Source organism: Dipodomys merriami, unplaced genomic scaffold, assembly GCF_024711535.1.
Source record: "Dipodomys merriami isolate MVZ:Mamm:240054 unplaced genomic scaffold, mDipMer1.0.p SCAF_9, whole genome shotgun sequence".
In the NCBI taxonomy this organism is placed as follows: Eukaryota; Metazoa; Chordata; class Mammalia; order Rodentia; family Heteromyidae; genus Dipodomys; species Dipodomys merriami.
The window spans coordinates 63,122,642-63,147,560 of record NW_027206512.1 but is presented as its reverse complement, the minus strand read 5'-3'; the positions used below and the strand labels follow the sequence as shown (position 1 = coordinate 63,147,560).

General features: G+C 50.8%; 2 protein-coding genes across 9 annotated transcripts in view; one reads left to right on the top strand and one right to left on the bottom strand.

Moving 5' to 3' along the window:
* Positions 1 to 3,709, top strand: part of Evc2 (EvC ciliary complex subunit 2) — a 55,191-nt gene extending 51,482 nt beyond the window's left edge. For all 3 annotated transcript variants that reach the window (XM_070012947.1, XM_070012946.1, XM_070012948.1), the window contains exons 20-22: positions 174 to 355; positions 1,402 to 1,503; positions 3,072 to 3,709. In XM_070012947.1, coding sequence (XP_069869048.1) covers positions 174 to 355; positions 1,402 to 1,503; positions 3,072 to 3,348 — 561 coding nt within the window. In that variant the 3' untranslated portion in view covers positions 3,349 to 3,709. The remainder of the gene's footprint in view (positions 1 to 173; positions 356 to 1,401; positions 1,504 to 3,071) is intronic.
* Positions 3,710 to 15,232: 11,523 nt separating this feature from the next.
* Stk32b (serine/threonine kinase 32B) overlaps positions 15,233 to 24,919 on the bottom strand; it is a 178,938-nt gene continuing 169,251 nt past the window's right edge. For all 6 annotated transcript variants that reach the window (XM_070012411.1, XM_070012414.1, XM_070012413.1 and 3 more), the window contains 3 exons: positions 21,850 to 21,981; positions 18,982 to 19,046; positions 15,233 to 16,940 (listed from right to left, as the gene is read on the bottom strand). In XM_070012411.1, the coding sequence (XP_069868512.1) occupies positions 16,802 to 16,940; positions 18,982 to 19,046; positions 21,850 to 21,981 (336 nt within the window). In that variant the 3' untranslated portion in view covers positions 15,233 to 16,801. The remainder of the gene's footprint in view (positions 16,941 to 18,981; positions 19,047 to 21,849; positions 21,982 to 24,919) is intronic.

The window sequence follows — 24,919 nt, the reverse complement described above, 5'->3', positions numbered from 1 at the left end:
AAGCAGAGGTGTCTTTTTGACAGCTCTGGGAATCAGAGCATGTTTTTTGAGCTGAGCCCATAAAATATTTATCACCCCAGGACGTGAAGCGCTAAGGATATAATAAATTTGAAAAAAAATGACCGTCTATCAAATCTAGAGGCAGATGTGAGCTCCCCGTCCCCCTCCTGTAGGAGCTGAGACTGACATCTTACCTCTTGAAGATGACCATGGTACCTGGGGCCACGCTGTGCCGGCTCCTCAGCCTGGTGCTGCCCACCGCCTCCCAGCCGCAGCTGCTGGGCCTGCTGGACTCGGCCAGCGAGAGTCACTCGGACCCCACTGTGGAGAACGAGGCCGATCTGGGCAGGAGGAGGTGAGTTCCGTGTGCCGGGGAGAACGAAGCCAGTCTGGGCAGGAGGTGAGTGCTGTGTCATGGAACTGCCCCTGCGTAGCTCCTGTGGGGACCCCAGGGCCCCCCACAGGTCGTCAGGTCCCACATCCCACTCCGCTGGCCCCACGAAGCAGGACTGGGAGGCCGAGTTTTTGTTTTTAGACTCTGATTTTGTGACCAGTTTATTTTTCAACTAGGATCTTAGGAAGAAAAGCTTCACTGGGACCTTACATACGTTCAGCATGTCCACTGGGGAAAAAAGCATGAAGGGAAAAGGAGTTCCAAACCCAGCCATGGTGTTGCTGGCATTTGGTTGCATTTCTTCCTCTGCACTGTGTTTCTCTGCTGGGTTTGTGGCTGCCTTTGTGCGTGGTGTTAGTGAGGTTGGTATATATGTGAGCGTGGTGTGTCTGTGTGCATGGTGGTGTACGTGTGCATCTGGTGTGTGTGTGTGTGTGTGTGTGCAATGAGAACTCCCCATCTTCCAGGGCCATTCTTGTCCCCTTGGGCCACCTTTCCTGCTGTACATGTCAGTTTAAGGATCACGCTTCTTACTCTCACTGGTACACATCACAGCTTGTGTATTTTTTGTGTGTGCTGGCACGTGGGCTTGAACTCTTCCTCATGGTGCTCTACCACTTGGCCTTGCCTTCGCTTCTGGCTTTTGGCTCATTAGTTGGAAATAAGAGACTCTGAAACCTGTGTGCCCCAGCTTGCTTTGAGCCGTAGCCCCTCAGAGCTCTGCCTCCTGCGTTCCTAGGATTATAGGTGTGAGCTGCTGGCTCCCGGCTGTAGATAGTATTCTGATGATCACAGGTCACTTCCGGTGGTCCCCGACCTGGAACAAGGGCAGAGAGCAGGACTCCCTGCCGAGCAGGGCCGGGAGATACTCCATGGTGACACCCTCCAAGGCTCCTGGTGGCAGCCCCTTGTCACCTGAGGGACTGGCCTGTAGGGGGTCTTAGGATGCCTAGTGACTGGAAGAGCCTATTCGTGTTTAAATCACAAGACTTTCTTCTTGCTGTCAGGAAGCACCAGGAGTGGTGGCAGGATTTAGAACGCAAGCTGCGCGCAGATCTGGTGAGCAGAGGCCTGGGAAGGATGCTGTGGTCCCGCCAGAGGAAGGAGAGGTACGGAACTGGGCTGGGACCAGGTGCTTGCTGCCTGGTGGAGGGGTGGGGGGGCGGGACCATGAAGAGGAATAGATGACCCTTCCCTGAAGACCACGGACCTTTCTTCTTGGGCTTAAGGGTAAAGATAAAAGTCTGTAGCTATCAGGAGGTGATAGCATTTTAACGACTGTATTTATTTTGGCTAATAGCTGGGTTTTAATGGGATATAATTACCAAAAAGAATAATACCCTACGGCTGTTTGACTAGATAGTTCCCAAAGTCCTTTTACTTCTTGCTGCACGGTACCTTCCAGAAGGTGGGGACAGAAAACAAAAGCTTGGGGAGGCCACATTCAAAGTGCACAAGTGTAGCTGGAAATGGTGGAAATGGTCCTGAGACGAGGACCATCCAAGTTCCCCTTGGCTGCCTTGAACCTCCAGGCCTGTCTCTTCCCACCCATTTCCCTCTGATGCAGGCCTCTTTGGGCTGTGATCTTTGCTCACCCCGAGGCCAGCGGGAAGTGAGGGTCACAATGATCTTAGCTTGCTACAAACCATTGACCAATTATCTCTAGCAGAGAAGATTTAGGGGGTGAAGAAACCATCATCAGGTAAACCGATAAGGGCCACATATTTTGGAAACAGTGGCTGTCCAAGGACCATGAGCCCCGCCCCTTCGGTCATTCCTCGGTGCTAACACCAAGGAACTGAGGTTGTTGCATGGACTGGCCGTGATTAAGAGCTCTCAGCCACTGACAGCAGTGCACAACCCCATATCCAGTTCCAGATGTCGGAACACAGCTCCAAAGAAGTCAGGCCAGGCTATTGAACAAAAGAAACCAATTCCAACCCAAATAAAAGAACTTGAACTGGAGCTGTGCAACGGTAAAGCCCAGAACATGCCTGGGCCGCACTGATGGATGTGGAGGGGCACCGGGCTCACTGCAGCTGCCTGGAGACCGTGGCTGTCGGGTGGGGAGTGCCACACAGCACCGCATCCTCTTCCAGGCTCATACAAGCTCTAAGGCAGGACTTTGTGGTGGTGGCCTTGAAGCTGTTTCCGCCTGTGAGCCGGGGCCTCCAGAGGGACGCTAGGGCCAAAGCCTTGTCCTACACTGCTTGGGCCGAGAGAACACGCGTCTTTCAGTTGCGCAGGGTTCTCAGACAGTGATGGCATCCACCGCCGGGTTCATCCAGCCAGGCAGGCAAGGACAGCTGAGGGGCGGGATTCCAGCTGTCTTGTTCCAGTACATTCCCAAAGTCTGCCACACCTGTCATGGCAAACACATTTAGCTAACTTCCATGGCAGGTTTCACGAGGCTCTGGTGAGGGTAAAACTGTCATAGATTGGCAAATGCTTAAAAAGAAAATAAAAGCTCTTTCCAGTGAGGGGCGGAGGCTCTGCGACCCTGGTGTAGCTTTGCCCAGGCCCCCGGCACGGCTGACCTCACGCTAGCGGCTTGGCCACCACAGGCTGGGGAAACGCAACCTCTAATGGGCCCTGGCCAGGAAGGGCTCACTGTCAGGACACAGCAGGTGAGGATAAGCCCATCGTGTGGAACTTGATCTCCTGTTCTTGTCTTTAGCATACTGAGGAAGACGTGTCTCCCCATCAGAGAGAGGGCGGCGTTCTCTGGGAAAGGAAGCTGGCCACACCTTCCCCTGGAGCCCCTTGGGGAGCCCGCACCCATCCCCATCTCGGGGGCCGAAACCATCGATGTATTAAACACCGGTGAAAAGCTCTTCCTCTTCAGAAACCCCAAGGAACCGGACTTCTCGTTGCACATTCCCACCAGGAGGAAGAAGAACTTCTTGAACAGCAAAAAGGCCAGCAGGGCCTTGGAGCATCCCGGAGGGGTCTAAAGTGATAAAGATATGTATGTTCTCCTGAGTACCTGCGTGTGCGTGCATGTGTGTGTGTGGATGTGAATGCTGAAACTGCTTGGAATCTATGAATTGCACGTGAAGACACAGGGGCCCACACATACGCATTCCCAAGGACGCCATTACCTCTGGCCTCATGAATTCCTGGAAGCCGCTCTTCTCTGTGTCACACGGGGGTGTGTCCCACGTCACCAAGGATCTGAGGAGACCCAGCCCCCACCATGCCCCAGTGCCCTGCTCTGTGACACCAGGTCTGTGTGTGACATGTGTGTTACACATGGTTTTTACAAAGGGAACTTTAAAAATAAATGTATATTGCACATAGCTCTTCATAATGGAACTCACCCTCTCTGTCTGTGGACGTCATTTGTGGTGCGTTACTTCTGTGTTTTCTCTTTCCGTTGTGATGTCTGAGAGGTTCTCCTGTCACCAGGTACCAGAAGAGCTGTGCTCTCACTAAGCAAGTCACCTGACCTTTCTAAGGCCTCATTTTTTGGTTTTGTTTTTTTCTAGCAACAAAATGGTGATGAGAATCCTTGGTAAGATGCAATTCAATTGCACAACTGTAAAGTGGTTGGTGGTGTCGCCTTGCAGGTCTCTGTCCTACTGTACTCATGTTGGTGACCTTCCTGGTGATTTCCTACTTTATAAAGTCTCGCTACAGTTGTGCACAGTTGAAGCCAATTGTACACGAGATTTCAAAAAAAATAGCTCAAAATTGTCAGCTATAGGCTGAAGAGCCTGGAACAATGGGAGGTGACTGAGCTGTTCAAAACCTGGGACTGGAACCTAAGAATAGCTCCTTTTGTTGGGGAAGATTACCTACTGTCTTTTATAAACCCATCGCACACACACATCCATGCACAAACACATATGCATGTATGTGCACACATACACACACACCACCACAGTGTGTTGGGAATGCCTGTATCTTTAGAGTAGATCAAGGTAGCTCCTGCCTCTACCACTTTTGAGCAAGTCATTCCCTCCCCCCTCCCCTTGACGGCAGTCTCTTCCTCTGTAAATCATGTATTCTAGTACATTCTTTAGGCAGCGATGATGTGAAGAGTGAAAATAATGAGTGTGATACAGGTTGGGTAAAATGTGGGTATGCAATCAATGAAGCTTATTTGATGAGATTTTTTTATACCCACAAAGTTGGGTGAGGCTGTTTTCTTGCATCTCGGTGGACCTCTGGGGTGCAGGTGCTTTGCAGGGAGGGCTGACCCAGGCATTGTATTTAGTGTTATTGTACCCAAACTCATGGAGCTGTTTAACCCCTAAGTCAAATTCTTGAGAAGGTAGAGAAGTCACGTCCTGAGAAGGTGGACACCTTTGAGAGGTGGCTAGGATCAGATGTAGTTGTTGGGGTGGGGTACATGTGACTCAGTTCTGGTGGATGGTATCCAAAGAGGAGGGGCTGCTGGGGCCACCCACCAGCTGTCTCCTACCACGTGCTGCTCTGCAGCACCTCGGGCCAGTACCAGCAAGGCCACTACGAGCCTCCAGAATCAGGAGCAAAATAACCTCTTCTCTTTACAGATGAGCCTGCCTCGTGCATTTTGTTAATGAAAAAATGAACTAGCATACATGGTAGCCAGTATACAATAGGTTAGCTCCAGGAAGAAGCTGGACTAAGGACTGGAGCTCAAGTCTGGGCTCCATTACTCATGAGCAGCTGAAGAAAGCCTCTTCAGGGAGCAACTGCCTTTGTACTCAGTCTTTTGAAAGTTCTTGCTAGTTCTGTAGATATAGCAATAATTAAAACAAGGAACTGTGACATGGACAGGACAAACAACAGGGAAATCTTGCTATGGGAACCGGGGAATGAGGGTGAATGTGGCAGGGGTACTTGAGAACAGTTGCATGCTTAGGACTCCCAGATATTTACTTGTCTCTAGGCTAGAGTTCCTGGGTCTCACAGTACAAAACAGGAGCCTCAGCCCTGAATACCGCAGCTTCCTCTGTACATCCCACCCTGACGTAATTTCCCCCTCCTGAGTGACACTCACAAGGTCGTAGGCAGCTCTATTTCTCGGCTCCCAACCCAGTGTCCAAACCCTTCCGATTGTTCCCTGGAATCGGCCTCCATATCTGAGCCTCTCTTGCCTTCTCCCATGTCAGCCAAATCATGGTGTCTCCTTTAAGGGCACAGCAACCTGCTGTCCCTGGGCCGGCCCTACCCCAGCCAGCCATGTGATAGTCCTCTTCCATCTGCTCCTGCTAAAAGATCCCCAGATGTCTTGTTCATCACCAGACCTCTCGTCATGATCCCCAGGCCTCCATGCGGAACCACCAGGGGTGGGTACAAGGAGGTATAACTGGATGTGTTTTGAGGTCTGCCATGGTTTGGTTTCCCAGGCGGCCACCTAGGCTCAACAAACCAGTCTAGTGATTTGAATTTAGCTTGTTCTTATTCTTCTAAGAGCTTGAGGTGAATCATTGGTCTATTTGTTTGGAACTCATGCTTTAATTTCAGCTCTATATTTGCTGTGTCACTGAAGCTTTGTCGTGTTCCTGATTCTAGCAATTTTCTGATCTCCGCTCACTGTTCAAAAGAGGGTATTTTCCAGTCTCCACGTATTTGTATATTCTTCTGTAGCTTTTCTTGATGTTGATTTAAAAAAAATTTTTTATTTCATTTTGTCTGATAACACATGGAATTGTTTCACTTTTTTGTTTTTGTTTTTTGGGGGTTTTTGCTTCATGTCCTAAAATATGACCTATTTTGGAGAAAGTTGCATGAGCTGCTGAGAATGAGTGTTCCGTGGCTGTTGGGGGAATATTCTATAGATCTTTTAAGTTCATTTGATCTGTCATTTAATTCTGAAGTCTCTTTTTGATATTTGGCCTGTATGACCTATCTAGCAGTAGGGCTGGAGCACTGACATCACATACTATTTGCTTTTTACATCCACTATTGCCTATTTTATGAAATTCTGTTGGTATTGTGTATATATATTTATAGTAATTTTTTGATTATAGAGACCTGTGTCTTCTAATTTTGACTTGAGATCTGGTCAGATATGAGTATAGCTATTCCTTTGTGCACTCAGGCTTCATTTACTTGGAGTGACTTTTCCATCCTTGGGTTTGAAGGTCTGGGCGCTGTCCCTGAGCTTCTTTGTGTTCAAGGCTAGCACTCTACCACTCGAGCCACAGCACTGCTACTGGATTTTTCTGAGTAGTTTATTGGAAATAAGAGGCTCATAGACTTACATGCCCAGGCTGGGCATGAGCAATGAGCAATGAGCAATCCTCAGTTCTCAAGCCTTTTGAGTGGCTAGGATTACAGGTATGAGCCACTGGTACCCAGGTCTTTTCTATCCTTCCAGTTAAACTTATTTTTTCTGTGCCAGTGAAATGTGTTTCTTGTAGGTAACAAATGGTTGGGTCTTAGTTTTTAATCCAATTTACCACTGTCTTTTGATTGGAGAATTGAGACTATATTGAGGGTTATTGTTGAAAGATACGTAATTTTTGTTGTTTTTAATGTTTGATTTTTTTAAATCCTCATTTGCTTATCTATTCATCTAGTAAAGTTATTTTTTCCTGTCCTTTCATTGGTGCTTACTTCCTCTTTTCTTTGTAGGATTCTATTAGGTGTCTTCACAGTGTCGGTCTGGTAACCATTAATTCCTTTAGTGTTAATCAGAAATGTTTTCATTTCTTCTCATTTTTAAGAATGCCTTTGCTGGGTACACTAATCTGGCAGTTCTTTTTAGAGCTTAAAATCCATTATCCTGTGCCTTCCTTGCTTTTATAGTTAGTTGAGAACTCTGCTGTTACTGACAGGTTTGTTTATATTGGACTGGTGCTTCTCTCCTTTAGTGTTCAATAGTCTTTCATTGTTCTGTGTACTAAGGAGTTACAATTACATGAGCAAGGTAAAGAGTACATTTCTTATCAAGCATTGTTGCCTCCTCTTTTGTTTCCCCTTATCATTCCTGCCCTCCCATTTCCCCCTCCCCATGCCCCCATTGTACTTAGTATTTTAACTATACGAAGTTCTCTTCTGGTTGTTTGGTGTTACAAAGGCCTCCTGTTATTTTACATAGTAAATTTCTGTTTCTTTGTCCTGCGTATTTTCTCCTTTTTCAATGTCCATGATTCATAGGTTTGGTCTTTTAATAGTGTTCCAGAGGTCTTGTACTTCCTTTTCCCCCCTTATCATTCTTTGAATGTTCTAACTCAGGTATATCGTCTTCAATCTCTGATAGTCTCATTTCTATGTGATCCAGTCTTTTAGCTTTTCAAAATTTTTACTTAAGCTTTTCACTTCCAGAATTTCAATTTTCTTTTCAGGGTTTCCTATATCTTCATACAATTCTTTTTTCATATGTCTCATTGCCTTCCTTTTATCATCCAGAGTCACTAAGTTGTTAGTTGCCCTAATTCTGTGGATCGTTCTTGTAACCATTCTTCTGAAATGTTGGGATTTATACACTTCACTTTCATTAGTGTATTGTTATGGATTTTTGTCTTTTGAGGCTGTCATAATCTTAGTTCTTGTTTTGATGTTGGAATTTGTGTGTCTGTGGCCAGGATATCTTAATTACCTGCAGTCTTTTGGTTGAAGTATTTCCTGTGGAACTGAGTGAGGAGGTTAATATAGTTTCTCATCACTGGATTGCAGGTGCAGTCCACATGCCCACATGCCCAGGGCATGATGCCAGATCCTCAGACCACTTAGAAGAAAACTGCTAGAGTCTCTTGCCGTTCCTCCTGTACAGGCTGGTGCTGTAGGTGGACTGAGGGTTGAGCCAGTCAAGGGTCAGTTGTCCACATCAGGGCCGTTTTCAGTTCTGAAGCTCTCCTCCCACGTGTACGGGGAATCACAGGTGGGTAACAAGATGCTCTGTCATCTGTAGGCAGCCCTCGCAGATATCACTTCTTCCACAGGACAGAGTGTAGGCAGGAGACATGCTGGTCAAGTACTCTCACTCAAAGCTACACTCCAACCAAACAATAAATGTAACCGTACCATTTCTGGGACTTGGTTCTTTGATTGAATGTTAGTCATTTTATTTGCTGTTGGGATATTTTTATATTCCTACACAAAAGGAATATTGTATGAGATTTGTTCTCAGGTACGGTTAAGAAGTTGGAAAGACTGGTCACTTTGAACTTGCTTTTGAAGATTTATTCAATGGGGGGAGCCATGTTTAGTCTACAGTTGTTATTCCTCTAGATCTGAGACCTCTGTCGAGTGACTGAAATAAAGACTGAGCTAGGGAGTAACTCCTTCCAGCCCTGTGTGAGCAGCAAGCACTCCTCGCTGGAGTCCTTTCAAATGTTTCTCTCTTTCCCCCCACGTTACTGATGGATCTCTTCCGAGTGGCTGTGGTTGGCCTCTTCGGCGCTCTACAATTCTTCCTCACCAGGGCTGTGCCCTCCCATCTCTGCCCACCGTGGCCCACTGGGCTCTCCTGGGTTCCTTCCACACAGCAGCACCTGGGAAGTTTCTCAGGGCCGAAGGTAGTGTGGTTGTGTGTTCACTGTGAGTGTCCCTTGCTGTCTAATATCCAGTGTCTAGAAAGCGGATGTTTTGTACTCTTTGTCTGTTTTTAATGGTCTTCCAGGTGGAAAGGTAAATGTGGTCCATGTTGCTGCATCCTGGCTAGGAGTCTGAAAGTCATTGCTACTTGCCTCTCTCATCACAGGGCTACTTCATCCAGTCACATTAAGACTTCTGCTTCATCTGCCAACAATCTATTTGTTTCTCAGTTCATTTTCCTCTTTGCCTCTTCCTGTGATTTTGGGAAACTCTATGGAAAATTCTGTATTAGAGATAATAACTCTGTGATGATTGTGATTTAAATTTCACGTTTCCCCAATGTCATCTTGTCAGGTTAATTTTTATGTTTTTGTCACACAAGTGGTTTTTTATTTTATGTAAAAATTTTCCCCTTATTGCTTCTAAATTATTGAATACATTTTTTTAGAAAGCATAAATGAGCACGGTAGGTGGGAACCAAGCAACATAGCACTTCATCTCACCCCCTGAATGGCAGGCTCACGGCACTGACCTAACAGGAAGATTATCAGTACCTATATTCTTTCAGAGAAGAATAGCTTAGAAATATATTTGCACACATCCTGCTGGAAACTGGTTGTGTAAGGTTCAACGTTGCATGATGAACTCTTAAGCTCCGGTTACAGTGGACAAACACAGGGATAAGGAGTCGGGCTACAGGGGAGAGAGGCCGCTGGTTCCTGAGCACCTGTTACATAGAAGCATCGTGTGGAGGGCCCTCGTGCGAGGCAGCTGGCGTGGGCATTGTCATGACTGTGGCTGGCCAGTCTTTGGAATCTCCTTTCTACACATGGGGGTTTCCCTCCTGATGCTATGCAGATACAACTTACATGTCAGATCCCTAACTCCCAATGGGAAGGCACCGGGAAGTCTGTTTTCTATTACTGTGACAGAACACCTGAGAAAGCTGGAAAGGTCTGTTTGGACTCACAGATTTGGGGGCTGAAACCTATGGTCTACTGGTTGTATTGCTTTTGGGCCTGTGAGAAGTAGGCTGCTCACCTCATCGGATCCAGGAAACAGAAGAGAGAGAAACAGGAAGGCCAGGCCGCCAATGATCCTCTAGAGGCACGCCCAGTGACCTAACTTCCTCCCCTAACTCCACCCACTAAAACTTGCCATATTCCATGACACCAGTCTGGTGACCAATCCTGTGTCAGTGGCGGCTTTGGAGGGCATTCCTGATCCACGCTACAGCAGGAGGTGGTTAGGCTCACATAGGGTGGCCAGGGGGAGCCCCACAATGGATTGGTGGTCTGTTTAACAGCGGACGATCAACCGGAAGATCTCTGCTGTCCTCTCACCAGGCCGGGATACCTGACCATGGGAAGGCCCCTGACTGACTAAACCACACCCTCTCCTCAGATGCCTGTCTTCAGAGCAGTAGAAATAAGGGCTTGTTACATCAGCCAACTTCTGTGGGTCTGGTTGACAGCGGCCTAAATGGACCAAGGCAGTGGAAGTCAGTGGCTAGCTTTCCCAGCGATACTGGCTTGTAGGGCAGGCAGGTCTGGCGGGCTTCACACCCAGCAGGGCTGTTGCTGTTTGGAGCTGAAGACTGGTGTTGAGAGCTTGGTTTCCAGTGCAGCTGATGCTGGAGGCAGCACTTGGAAGGTGATTGGCTCACGAGAGTTCTGACCTCATCAATGGATGAATTCACTGATGAAGTCACAATTTGGTGGTATTATTTGGCAGTGGCAGCAACCGTAGGAGGTGGGACGTGGTGGAGGAGGCAGGGCACTGGGGCAGAGCTTGTCCTCGGCCCCTCCCGTCTTTCCCTCTCTGCTTCCTGGCTGTCATGAGGTGAGACGCTCTGCTCCACCAGGTGCTCCATCGAAATGCTCTGCCTCACACCACCAGAGACGGAGCAGCCAAATGACCATGAGCTGACGCCTCTGAAGCCATGAGCCCAGATGAGCCTTCCCTCCTGTGGATTGTTGTTCCAACCTACAGGATCTACCCCAATGCAACACCAAGAGCTTCGGTGTGGAGGAAAGGCATGTGCACAGGGAACCTTGCTTTCTAGAGACGCTGGCTGCAGAGGCTGCCAATAGTGAGGGGCAGGGCCGAGGCTGGGGACCAGCACCCTGGCAGCGGGGGAACGGTAGAACTGAGGTGAGTGTTCTCAGGGGAATAGGCAATGGGCCATCGTCTCTGGCGGGTGACCAGCAGGATATTCAGACATTGATCCTGGACACAGAGGCCACCAAACCAGATACTCAGGCCTTGTGGGTCCTGGGTCTCTCATGTCCTTACATTGGTGATGAGGAGATCAGGCGGTGGCCGCCTCCTCCGTGCTGAAGGAAGACAGCCGTGTGCCCTGCAGACGCAGCACTGAGTGGCTCAGGCTCCGAAGGACGGCGGAGGCCCATGCGGCGAGCCCGGAAGGGGCTGGGCAGGGGGACACTCACCCCTGCAGAAGCCCCCGTGGAGTTGCATTCTCTGTTGTGCAGCTAGTTAACTGTGCCTGGCTTTACGTTTGGCTTGCAAACCGGAAGCCAGTGAGTGAAGCTGACAGTGTCATCATCATCATCATCATCAATAGTGTCGCTGGAACCCCCAGAAAGAACAATCAGCAAAAGAGCAGCAGCCATGATGATAGCAAAGATAGCTCAGTGCCTCCAGCAGCGTCGACATCATCAGCGGCACTGGCGTAATGAGCTGCGGCAGCAGTGACCACACCTCTGGGCAGAAACCACCTGTGCCCCCCAGGACACCCCCCCCACATCGGCTGCTTTACATTCAGAGCCGTTCCCATGCTGTCACTCTAGAACACTTCCTCTCCAGGTGGTGACCGAGAAGCTAATGAGCACATCGTTCAGAGGCGACACGCTAACGATCCTTGCTGCTCGCTGTTCCTTTTTCCTTTATTTACTTTCTCTTCTGTTTCTGTGTCTGCCAGGGCTAGGGCTTGAACTCAGGGGCTTGGCTTTTTTGCTTAAGGCTGGCTATCTACCATGTGAGCCATACCTCCACTTCTGGCCTTTTGCTGGTTAATAGGAGATAAGAGATTCAAAGATTTGTCTCATGGGACTGGCTCTGAACCATGGTCCTCAGATCTGAACCTCCTGAGCAGCTGAAATTACAAGTGTGAGCCATCAACTTCTGGATAAAGTTCTGTTTTTTGCTTTTTCTTTTCGGATAGAGTTTTCTGGATGTCTGAGAAATTTTGTTCAGAACTTGGGAAAGCCATTATTGAAGGACATATTGTTTTTTGGTCTTTTTATACAAATGTCTATAACATATGTCTACATACATGTATATATATGTATGCATACATAAGTTGAGTTTATGGAAACTTTAGCTGACTTATGGAAACTAACTTTATGCACACATACATACATATGTATATGCATATAATTTGAATCTATGGAAACTTTAGCTGTGATTTCAGTTTTGGCAAATGTATCTTAGTTTACTGTGCTGAGTTGGTGGTGTACAGAAATTAACAGCCATATTAGGTTAGAAATGTTAAACAATTTTTTTCTACTTACACATTTATATGCCAGGTTAACTACGTGGATTTGATTACAGAAATGACATATTCTCCAATGATTGAAAAACAGCAGTAACCAGAGCAGCATCAACATAAACAATATTTTTGTAGCAACAGCAAAAAGAGCTACAACAACACAGTAGGCAACAGCAGCGAGGAATAACAGCTGACACTGTTTATGGTGTTTACTTCGTACAGCTCTCCACCTTCCTAGGACTTGCCTGGTCAGTGGCTGTGGAGTGTGTGGGAGATCGTACCCAGGATGTATTTATGAATCCGCAGAGAGGAACTTAGCTGAGTTACAACAACGAGCTCAGAGGAGTTAGAATGCCTTAGACTATAATCCAGACACATTCCTGACCATCCTCAAATCCCTGAACGTCCCTGCATTTCAGGATTTAATCTCTAAATGGGAAAAGTTACATGAGTGCTGTGTGTGTGTGTGTGTGTGTGTGTGTGTGTGTGTGTGTGTGTGTGTGTGTGTGTGTGTGTGTGCGCGCGCGCGCGTGTATTGGCCCTGAGGTTTTTTTGTTGTTGTCATTTTGCCCTACCACTTGATCCACAGCTCTTTTTGTTGGTTAACTGGAGATCAAAATCTCACAGACTTTCCTACCTAGGCTGGCTTCCAAGTGTGATCCTCAGCTCTCAGCCTCTTGAGTAGGTAGGATTATAGGCACCAACCACTGACTCCGGCTGAGTCCTGTGTCTTTTCCAAGCACTCCGGGAAATGTGGCGAGGCACCAGCACGCCCCTGTGAGCCCCTCCCGCCCTGGTCTCTGGTGTGCTGTTCTTCATCATCAGTTCCTGGGAGCCGGGAGCTGTCTGTGGAAGAGGGCGCCTTCTTCCTTGTCATCTTCAGCGTTTGCTGACGTTCCCTTCTGCTTTCAGGGAAGATTAAAAAGAAAAATAAAAGAAACCTTCACAAACACCAGAATCCCAGAGCTGCTGCCCATTCAGAGCAGAGTCCCAGAGGATCCCTTCTGAGACGAAGTTGGTAGGCATGGGGCTCTGTCCAGCGAGGCAGGGTGTCTGCTGCGCTCTGTTTCCAGAGCCAACCCAAAGGCCAGGGGCTGAGCGCGCCCTGGGGCTGCTGTCCACCGGCCACCGCCCGGGAGGGAGCACAAAGCCTGCAAGAAGATGGGGGTGGGGAGGCTCACCGCGTGTTCATCCGCCTCCTGCTGCTGAGAACAACGCTACACATTGGGCAAGTTTTAAGGAAAAGAGATTGACTTTGGCTCCATTTGTGGAGGTCACAGGTTGGGGGGGGGGTAACAGAGGAGCAGGCCCAGGCTGTCAGGGGGGATTGGGGGAGTGCATGCGCATGTCTACAACCTCATCCAAACCACAGCAGCTCCTAAAGGCCCGCCCGAGCTCCAAACACCATGGCTGGAATGAGCTCCCTTCCTCAGCCACTCACCACGGGGAGTGCATGTCCCACCATCCCCAACCGCAGGAAAAGGAAGCCTCGTTGGCAGAGGATAGGGGAAGTTCTCCACTGCTTTGTTTGTGTGTGGACTGAGCTATGTCACCCTCCTTTAGTGCCTGGCATAGTGTAGGTACGGAGTAGAGAAAATGATGGCTTCTCTTCTGACTTCATGAAATCAAGATGGCAGTGGTAGCTATTAGGCCTGCTGGGGGGTTGGGGACAGGGAGAATGGTCCCTTCCGTTTGTTCTTGTGTTTACTGGAGGGCCTGCACTAGAAGCCCCGCCCAGCAGCTGTCACCAGGTAACTGGCTCACCTGGGGCAGTGGGAGGTCCCAGGCTTTGAGGTCCCCTCCTCCTCTCTCTCCCCTATGTACTCTCTCTCCATCACAAGTCCGCCCTCTGCACGCCTCTATCTGGTGCAGTGGGGGTATGGTTTCTCCTAGTAAACTCCCTCTGCCTGAGCCACCACGAGGTCTCCTTTCTCCAACCGCACATGGCGGTTTTGATCATCAGTTTCCCTGTAGCTCCCACCCTCCCAAGGCAGCGCCTGAGCGGATTCAGTGCAAGCTGCACTTCCTTTAGTGTGTCCAGGAAGTACCAGGAGGAGTGGAGGAACGCAAGGCAGAGAGTCTGGGCCTGTGTGAGGCTCTGGGCCCCGACCCATCTCCTCTTGATGTTGACAGGTGTGGCGGGCAGAGGTGAGAAAGAGGGTGGCCGTGTGGGGCAGGGACGCGCTGGGAGGGGAGCGGGGAACCTGCGCTTGCCTGATCTCAGTCTTTATGACAGTAGGACCTCTGTGGCCTCTGACCGTTTGGTAATTAGCAGAGAAAGGTTTCCCGTGCACTTCCCCTGGCGGAGCCTGTCTGCCGTCAGCCTTCACCCGTTTCTCTCGCAAGGAAAGGATTTCCCTTCTGTTGGCCCACGTCCAGTTGTGGCTCTCCAATGGGCTATGCGGCTGGCTGAGCCAAGGTCAAATCCTGCCATCACACACCGCTTCCACACAGGCATAAAAGCCTGGTTATGGGGTGGAAGGTGGCTCAGTGGTAAAGTGCTCGCCTTGCACGCATGAAGACATGGGTTCGATTCCTCAGTGCCACATAAGCAGAAAAAGCCAGATGTGGCGCTGTGGCTCAAGGGGTAGAGCGCTTGCCTTGAGCTGGAGCTGAGGGACAGCGCCCAGGCCCTGAGTTCAGGCCTCATGAACAACAAAAAAAAGCCTGATTGTGGGCAGGAGAAAAACTTTTTTGCAAGTCTCAAGTATGTTGTGATCATGTCAGAAAGCGGCAAACTCCATCTCTGTGCTTCTGATTCTGTTTGACACCCCCCTTCTCTCAAAGAGATGTGACTGCCAATCCTACTCAACCCTGAATGAGGACCAAAGGTAGGCAAAGCCATAGCCAAGAAACCGTTTATTCTGGACAAGGAAGGCTGACCTGAACAGAGGCGGGGAACCCGGTCTCCCTCGGACAGCGCCGGCCCTATCCCCTAAGCCAAGTCATCAGCTGGGCTCAGTGAGAAATCGCCCCGAGTCACAGTGAGAGGGGACAGGGCAGTGCTGATGGGGACTAAAGGAGACCAAGGAGGGACAGAACACACAGACTGACGCAGGCAACACAGTCTAGAAACAGCCTCGGTTCAAAGGCAGAAAAGTGACTTTTTTTTGTAGTATAAAACCTTATCATGTGCTAAAATGTCTCTTCAGAAATCTGAGACGACACCAATGGCCCCCAGGTTTGACTTACCAAGTCCACAGTGACACATGGAAATAGAGAAGTAAAAAAAAATACATACTTGAACTCCCCAGGGACGGCCAGACATCAATACCCCCGTGAGGGAAAACCCAGAGAATCCTAAACATGAGCAGCAGACAGATGTGCCCGTTGGTGAGACAGGGAGGGGTGAGTGTCTCCACATAACGACAGGCAGGAAGAGGAGTCTGATGATGGTGGTGGTGAGGATGCCCCATGGCCGGGCCCTGTCCTGTGACAGCCCCAGAGGTTAGAGGTCGTCTTCCTATTTCAAACTGAGGAAACAGACATGAGCAATCGCACACAGGGGCCTGAGGTCTTCGAGCTGCTCAGCTCAGCTGGATTCTGCCCTCAAACCTGAGCGCAAAGCCAAAGCTAAGCTTCAGTGTCTCCAGTTCAAGGGAAAGCTTCTCCCTGACCAGGCCACAGGACAGTTTGCTTCTTGAACAGACTTTCTAAGGAACCCACCCCCCTTCCTAATGTATGACTAGGAAGCCGCCATCAGTACCTTTAGATACCCTTTGTCCAAAATGGATGGCCAGCCTATGTGACACCTTTCTCAGACAGGAAAACCAGGAAGCCTGATAGGGACCGGACGTTCCATCTAGGGCTGGGACAACATCTGTGGGAGAAGCCAGTGCCCAATGCCCCGCCCATCTGCACAGGAAGGAGGCTATCCCAGCCCCGGGGAGGGGGAGGGGCGGGGGATGCAGAGGTCCCCTGGGAGCCAGAGTCCCTGGAACCAGGCTCATCTGCACACTGCACCTTTCAGGAAGTTTACAGATAGAGACATTTGGGTGAACTCTGGACTTAGGAGTGTTGACATGAGGACTGTGGAAGCAGCGGCTGGGCTGGGCTCAATCCCGGCTGCGACTTGGGTGATGGTAATGCACTTCAATGTTAAGTTCCCTTTTGCAAGTATAATCGATTTCTAAATTCGCAGGGTTTGCGTGTGTGCTGTCCAAGTGGGTTCTCACAACGCTGGAATGGTAAGGTGGGCAGTCAGCTTGATGGATGCAGAAGACAGAGGCACAGAGACAGCGTGTGACTGGTCCAAGTTCACACAGCCTGTCAGCAGCGGGGACCAGAACTCAGGCTTCCCAGCGGGAGTCCTCGGCTCGCTCTGCATCTGAGGGCTTTTCAGGGGTGAGACGGGTGTGTGGCACAGAGGGGCTCTGGGTGGGCTGGGCGCGGACGCAGCCATAGCCGGGGGCTGCGGGCGGGCCTTAGTGGCTGCAGCCTCGGGGGCAGCTGTGGGTGAAGAGGTTGTTGTTGTGCCCGTCCTGGAGCTTGCTCGGGGCCTGGCTCCCCGCTCGGCCTTCGGGGTCCAAGACTTGGCTGCCCGGCCCCTGCTGCCTCCTGAGCCTGCAAACAAGCACACAGCACAGACCTAGTTAGCGATGAGGGGCGGGTGCAGCCAGGGCCGCGGGTGAGGCACCGGGGCAGACACAGAGACTGAGAATACGGATGTGAGACCCGCAACCTCCAAAGCCCCTCGCAGGGCCCCAGGCGAGGCGCCCGCTCCATCCGGATGTCAGCACGCGCTTACGGATCCAGGCAGGAGAGAGTTAACTACACAGCAAATGGAATCAATATCAAGCACCAACCCAGCGCCCAGCAGAGAACAGCTTCTTGATGCCCTCAGAAAATGACAGTGAGCCGCCGCCGTGGTCCTGTCGCTTCGGCTGTGTTCCGAGCCCTTTATTGGCCAGGATGAATATGTCAGGATCTGTCTGTCTCTCCACCAGGCATCAATTTCCTCTGATTGAGCCCGAGTGCCATGGTCCTGATTTCCATGCAATTCCTTGATTTCGAGTTCTTCAGAATTACTGAGGCGCAGAGCTGGAAGCGGCCTTTCAGCTGACCTTCAGCTCTGCTGCTGTTCCTCCTGCTGCTTTTGCCACGAAGCCAGTCCCCCAGCGTTTCCCTGTGCCTTGGGGAGGTCTTCGCCCTGCTTTGTGCTGCTGGGGTCCCAGGAAACCTGTTCATCTCCTTTTTGTTTTTGTGGTTTTTTTTGGTCGGTCGTGGGGCTTGAACTCGGCCTGGGCACTGTCCCTGCGCTCTTCAGCTCAAGGCGAGCACTCTACCGCTTGAGCCACAGCGCCACTTCTGATTTTCTAGTGGTTTATTGTAGATAAGAGTCTCACAGACTTTCCTGCCTGGGGGCTTTGAACGGCGATCCTCAGATCTCAGCCTCCTGAGTAGCTGGGATGACAGGCGTGAGCCACCGTGCCCACCCTGCTCATATCCTCGGCACTGCCCACCCTCACCTCGCTTGGGTGGCACAGCCCAGCCACGGCTGCCATCTGAATCCTGTTTTTCTCAGTTACGCTGACTGAGGAGGAGGAAGTAAAACATCTGCGAGCAGAACAGAGTGGGACAGTGGCTGCAGGAGGGCCTCCCGAAGCCTGGCATGTGCAGTTGGTCTCACCTGCTTTGCTTTACCTAGTCAAGGTGTGGGCTGCACCACGGAATCCCAAAGACTGGAGGGAACCTAAGGTGCTGGCTGTAATTTTGGAAACCTGGAGTTTTCACGTTCACTATTTCCAATGGGGTGTGGAATGCTTTCCCTGTTGCACAAGGCAACCTGCAAAACACGGGGGACATATTCTCTCCTTTGGTTACCCACGGGGCTACTGGAGAGCTAAAAGGGATGTTGAGGTAGTTTACCAATGACACAGACTTCGGTAGAATCAAGGGGCCATCGATATACAGCCCATCGATTGATGCTCCTGCATCCCAAGGCGTAGTCCAGAGCAGATCAGACAGGGACACATCAGACCGGACACATCAGCCACAGCTCTGTGAACTTCTTGAGAGCATCAGCTGGGACCAAGGCTGCAGAAGTCTGCAAACCCTCCAAGCCAAAGACCTCCACTGTCTCTGCTGATTAGAGGCTAAGCCTGGAGAAGACCTTGGTAGAGATTCTGGGTAGTCCTGCTTACTACTGGCTCAGGCTACATGGGTGCCTGCGCACCTCTCCTCCCCTTCCCGGGTCAAAACCAGTCACATTTTCACCTGAGAATCCTGCCACACTGGGCACAGGATCGGCATCTCTGTGACAACCTTTGCACCGTACGAATCGATTTCTACTTTGTGTGGTGACCAGGAGGTCGAGCAAGGCCAAGCACCTGGCCTCAGGGTCCTGTGGCCAGGCAGAGCCAAGCACAGCCCAGGGCTCCGGTCCTCATCCCCTGGGAGCCGGCTTCTCTGCTCCAAGGTCATTTGCAGGGAGGCCGAGGGGTGAAGTGAGGCCACAGGGCAGAGGCTGGACCAAATCCAGTGGCACCTGACCTCCTTCCTCCCAGCCTCCCAGCGGCTTCCCTGGGGAAGGAGGAGCTGGGCCTGCTTCCGGGCGGGGAACTTGGTGGAGCTGGACAGCCTCTTCCTGAGGTGAAGAACTTACTTCTCTCTGTTGAAGATGATGAACTCCTTCCGCACCGTCTCCAAACACTGCTGCAGGTGTCCATTCTGTCAAGAGGCACAGAGAGGGGTCTAAATGACTGAGCAAGGCCAAGGAGCAGGGCAGGCGGCCGACAGATCTAAATGGGAACCAGGGACCAGGGCTGGGGACAGGCCCTGCAGCTGAGACAGATGTGTCTAGTTCTGAAGTCATTGAATCCAACACGACAGCCATGCGAGGATGGATGGGCCCGGGTCCTTCTTGAGCTTGGTTTCCTAAACAGTCAGGTGCTCATCGCCTGCTTACAGGCACGGGAAAACATTCAAGACGATCCTGCACCATCTGTCCCCTGAGAAACAGCGTGGGACCGGCAGGGCCACAGATGACCTCTGACAGGCCCAGAAGGCTGTGCAGAGAGGGTGCTTAGTGCTGGGAGAAAGTGTATTCCCCAAATCCACAGGCCAGGGTGCAGGGCCAGGTTTTTCTGCACTACACAGGCTAGGATTCAAGGGTTTGGGGGCTTGGGCTCCAGGGGCTTTGAGAACTTAGGAAGATGTTTTAATTTAAGAAAAAAATACAATGAACTTTTGACATCAAAGGTAATATTAACCTTCATACGAATGCAGCTGGAAATTAAAAAATATTTTTAATCTATTTAATTTTTTTCCATCTACTTTAGAATCTGGTGTGGGGTTGAATTGTCTCCTCCAAGATAAATTTAAGTCCCTGGATGGGGGTGGGAGGGGATGAGGTGGGGGGGAGTTCTAATCAGTACCAAAGTATTTCAGTACTTTGAACAATGGGTAAGAAAGTAGTAGAGGGGTTAATTTGACCAAAGTATTATGCATATGTATGGAGACATCTTAATGAAACCTCTTTCATGCAACTAACACATCCTAGTAAGGGGTTCAGTGCTGGTGCTCAGAGGGTGAATAAATGTGTGCTCATCCAAAGGAGGGTCTTTGCAGGTGGAATCACGAAGAGGCCACGATGGGTTGACGAGGGCCCTAGAGCTAATGAAGGCCAAAGGAAGATGGAGTCCCAGTGAGAGGCATGGGAGGGCGGAGGAGCGATGGGAGCTACGGAGCTGAAGCCAGATCCATAAGGCTCCGGCAGTGCAGACACACTGGAATCCTATTGCCTTTGGGGGCATCACAGCTCTGTGAGTAACTGGAAGTCAGACTTGTGAGTTGTGAGAGAAATATACATGTGTATTAAAGCCACCCAGCCTGCGATACTTTTCTGTTAGCCCAGGGCTGAAAGCAGGCGCGGCACTGGGGCCTGCGCGAGGCCCAGCACAGTCCTGGCCTTTCGCGTGACCTCTCCAGGACAGACGGTCCGGGATGACGGGTCCAGCACTGGTGGCCCTCAGCTCAACCTTCCTTGTTTTTTGTTGTTGTTGTTTTTTGTTGTTGTTGTCCCCACCCTCTGAGGAATTGCCACCTGGAGGCTGAGGCTGCCAACGAATGTGAAAATGGAGACTGAGCCTAGTAAGAGATCATTTCTTTGTTATCTGTCATTGAGCTGTTCTGTCAAGTTCTCTGTGTGTTTCTATGTCTTTTTTCCTTCTCTTTTGTTTTCATTTCTAGTACTTTATTACTATTAGGAAACCAATTTGCTATTTTTAAGGGTATTAAATAAAAATCACTAATTTTACATTTTAAAAAATCACTGAGATTAAGATTGATTCATTTGCTCTAGCCCAAATGAAACACTATAAAGGGGGTCAATCCCCATGGCTGCATTTAATCTTTTGAATAATGACTTGCTCATTTGTGACAGTTTTTGTTTTTCTAAAGGAAACATTCACTGAATCTTAAAATCCTGAGCCATGAGGTAAAAAGGCTTTCTCTTAAATATTCCATCTTAAAAACTGGCAAGAATGCTTTTGTTTATTAAAGTTTAGTAAAGAGGGCAGGGCTTCACAGAGTCTCTAGGTATATATTACATGAAGAGTCAGGTATGTTGTACAAGTTAATTCAAATCTTGAATCCTTTGAGATGGCAATTTACAGTATTTTAAATGACTCCCCACTGTAAGCCAGTAAACATTTGCTAGGACTTTGAGTACAAACTATGCTCAGAATGTTTATATCTCCCTACCATTTATATGATAAAACCTCAACTCAAAAATAAAAAAAAAATTAGCGTGTGAAAACTTGGTGGAGGGTAATTATATCATGAAGAGTTTGTGTCAGTAAAATAATTCTAAGGAGCTCATCTGCCTTTCCCCTATGTGACCACAGAGTTAGGTACTTCCACACATAAGACACGTCAGCTCAGCCTTCCTGCGGCCTATCGCTGGGGAGCCTCAATCACCGGAGGAGGGGCGCGCAGGCCTCCCGCGCCCATCCCTGCCCAGGAGTGTGCGCTGAAAGGCCGTGTGTGTATGATGGTGGCGCTCCATTTTCTGCCAGCGCTTCCTGTCTGTGGGTTCCATGTTCCCTGACCCCACCCACTGTGGATCAAGAATATTCAGGAATGAAAATCCAGGAAGCTCCGCAGGGCCACACCACTCCACAGTGCCCGCTGGAATTGTTTCTCGCGCCCACTGCAAGTATCTGTGGTTGGGCCTGGGACTGAGGCATCTATCACGGATTCCAGTCATTGTTCCCTAAGCAACAGGTATGTACGCATAATTTGTATTGTGTAGAGTGTTGCCAATAATGCGCAGATGATGTCAGGTGTGTGAGAGGGTGTGCATGGGTGTGCATGGAAATTACAATTACGTAGAAGGGAGCTGAGGGGCCCTGGAGTGTGGCACCCCAGGGCACACAGCCCAGCCAAGATACCGAGCGCCCTGCTGTCTACGGGAGCCTCACTCAGCGCTTCGTTCCTCTCCTCCCGGACACAGCTCCCACGAGCTACTCACCAGCGGACAACTCTCCTTTGTACTGTCTTTGGATCTGTGCTTGGCCAGCCTCTTCTTCTTCTTGTGAAGTGGCTTGGATTCTAGAATCATCTCTTCCAGTTCAAACGTGGGATCACAGTTCAATCTCCCTTTCTGAAGGCATGAGGGAAAGAAAAGGTCATTTGTCTACCTTCGGCCAGTCGTTGACTTTCCCTACACTCGGTCATTTGTCGAAGGCAATAAGATCGACTACCCTGTGGGACTGGTTGATACTATCTTTTCCTGAGATGACGCAAGCACCACATTCTCCTGCATATGTCACTGATTGACAGCCACGGCCCCGCCCCCTCATTATCCCTTACCTTTCTCATTCCCACACAATCGAATTATTTGATCATAATGCCCTTTCGTGACTTTCTTCTATGAAAACCACTTTTAGTAATTTAATTTTAAAATAGCATTCTGGTCGGTGTCCACCCAGCTCTCTGTGCTGGCTGCCTGTGGGTTGGAGCTAGTAATCTCCAGCACCAGCCTTGCTACAGAGCTGGGGTTCTACCCACCCTGCCTGCTGGCCTCAGACCCCAGGTCCCGGGAGCCATTCTCTATGTGAAGCCCACATCTGTGGACTGGCAGCTCAGGCTGCGGGGCAGGCACCGGTCTCCATGCAGGGCCGTCCACCATGCCTCAGCTTGGCCCTTAGATTCTCCAGGGCGCGTGGCACACAGCCCCAGGGAATCTCAGACACGGCCCCAGGAAGTTGAGTTAGAATGTGCGTTCGTCTGGGAGGCTGCGTGGAGCATCTGGGCTTGGTCAGTTGTAGACCAGAGGCTGTGAATGTGCACTGAGTTTCTAGAATGTGCATCTGAAGAAAGGCAGCCCTGGGACCCTGGGACCCTGGGAGCTGGGGTGGGCCTGTGGTGTCTTCATGGATTCAGTCAGTGTGGGGTACTTCCTCGGGCATGTGCAGGCTCTTTGAGAGCCTCATGGCTTGTCCCTCCTCCTGGCGGGGGGGGAGGGGTGCAGGGCCATGCAGGAGCACTGATGTCGAAGCCAGTCTGAGTCTTGGGCCCACACAGCAGCCAGGACCCCCAGTCCTGGTGTTGTCAATGGGGCAGTTCAGTCCCTTGGGTCACTTGGCGTTTTTGATCATTACAATAATGGGGTGTCAATGTCATCTCAAGAAGTCAGGGACTCAAAGCATCCCCGATACTGGTCAGACCCTCCCACGTTTATCCTGCCCTGAATGCTTGCTGCCGGCATACAGACCCTGCTGCCGTCCCAGCCCCCGACTCCCAGAACCACCTCCATTCACCTCCTGGCACAGCACGGTACCTGTGTGCTGTGTGCCAGGGGCAGTGGTGACGGTGACACCTATGCTTGGACCTGGCACTGGCCCGCCAGTGGAGTGCGGCGGAGAGGGGCTGACGTGGCCCTGAAGCTGCCATACCTGCCAGCATTCTTGTCCCTGGAGTGCATCTGTCTGTCATAGCCACACAGCCACACACACACAGAGCCACACAGCCACACACACAGAGCCACACAGCCACACACAGAGCCACACAGCCACACACACAGAGCCACACAGCCACACACACAGAGCCACACAGCCACACACAGACAGAGCCACACAGCCACACACACACAGAGCCACACAGACACACACAGACAGAGCCACACAGCTACACACAGACAGAGCCACACAGCCACACACACACAGAGCCACACAGCCACACATACAGAGCCACACAGCCACACACAGAGCCACACAGCCACACACACACAGAGCCACACAGCCACACACACACAGAGCCACACAGCCACACACACACAGAGCCACACAGCCACACACAGATCCACACAGCCACACACAGAGCCACACACACACAGAGCCACACAGCCACACACAGATGGAGCCACACAGCCACACACACAGAGCCACACAGCCACACACAGACAGAGCCACACAGCTACACACACACAGAGCCACACAGCCACACACAGACAGAGCCACACAGCTACACACACACAGAGCCACACAGCCACACACAGAGCCACACAGCCACACACAGACAGAGCCACACAGCCACACACACACAGAGCCACACAGCCACACACAGAGCCACACAGCCACACACAGAGCCACACAGCCACACACAGACAGAGCCACACAGCCACACACAGAGCCACACAGCCACACACAGACAGAGCCACACAGCCACACACAGAGCCACACAGCCACACACAGAGCCACACAGCCACACACAGACAGAGCCACACAGCCACACACACACAGAGCCACACAGCTACACACAGAGCCACACAGCCACACACAGAGCCACACAGCCACACACACACAGAGCCACACAGCAACACACACACAGAGCCACACAGCCACACACAGATGGAGCCACACAGCCACACACACACAGAGCCACACAGCCACACACAGACACAGCCACACAGCCACACACACACAGAGCCACACAGCCACACATACACAGAGCCACACAGCCACACACAGAGCCACACAGCCACACACACACAGAGCCACACAGCCACACACACACAGAGCCACACAGCCACACACACACAGAGCCACACAGCCACACACACACAGAGCCACACAGCCACACACAGAGCCACACAGCCACACACAGAGCCACACACAGACAGAGCCACACAGCCACACACAGATGGAGCCACAAAGCCACACACACAGAGCCACACAGCCACACACAGACAGAGCCACACAGCTACACACACACAGAGCCACACAGCCACACAGCAACACACAGAGCCACACAGCCACACACAGACAGAGCCACACAGCCACACACACACAGAGCCACACAGCCACACACAGAGCCACACAGCCACACACAGAGCCACACAGCCACACACACACACAGAGCCACACAGCCACACACACACAGAGCCACACAGCCACACACAGATGGAGCCACACAGCCACACACAGATGGAGCCACACAGCCACACACAGATGGAGCCACACAGCCACACACACACAGCCACACAGCCACACACAGAGCCACACAGCCACACACAGACAGAGCCACACAGCCACACACAG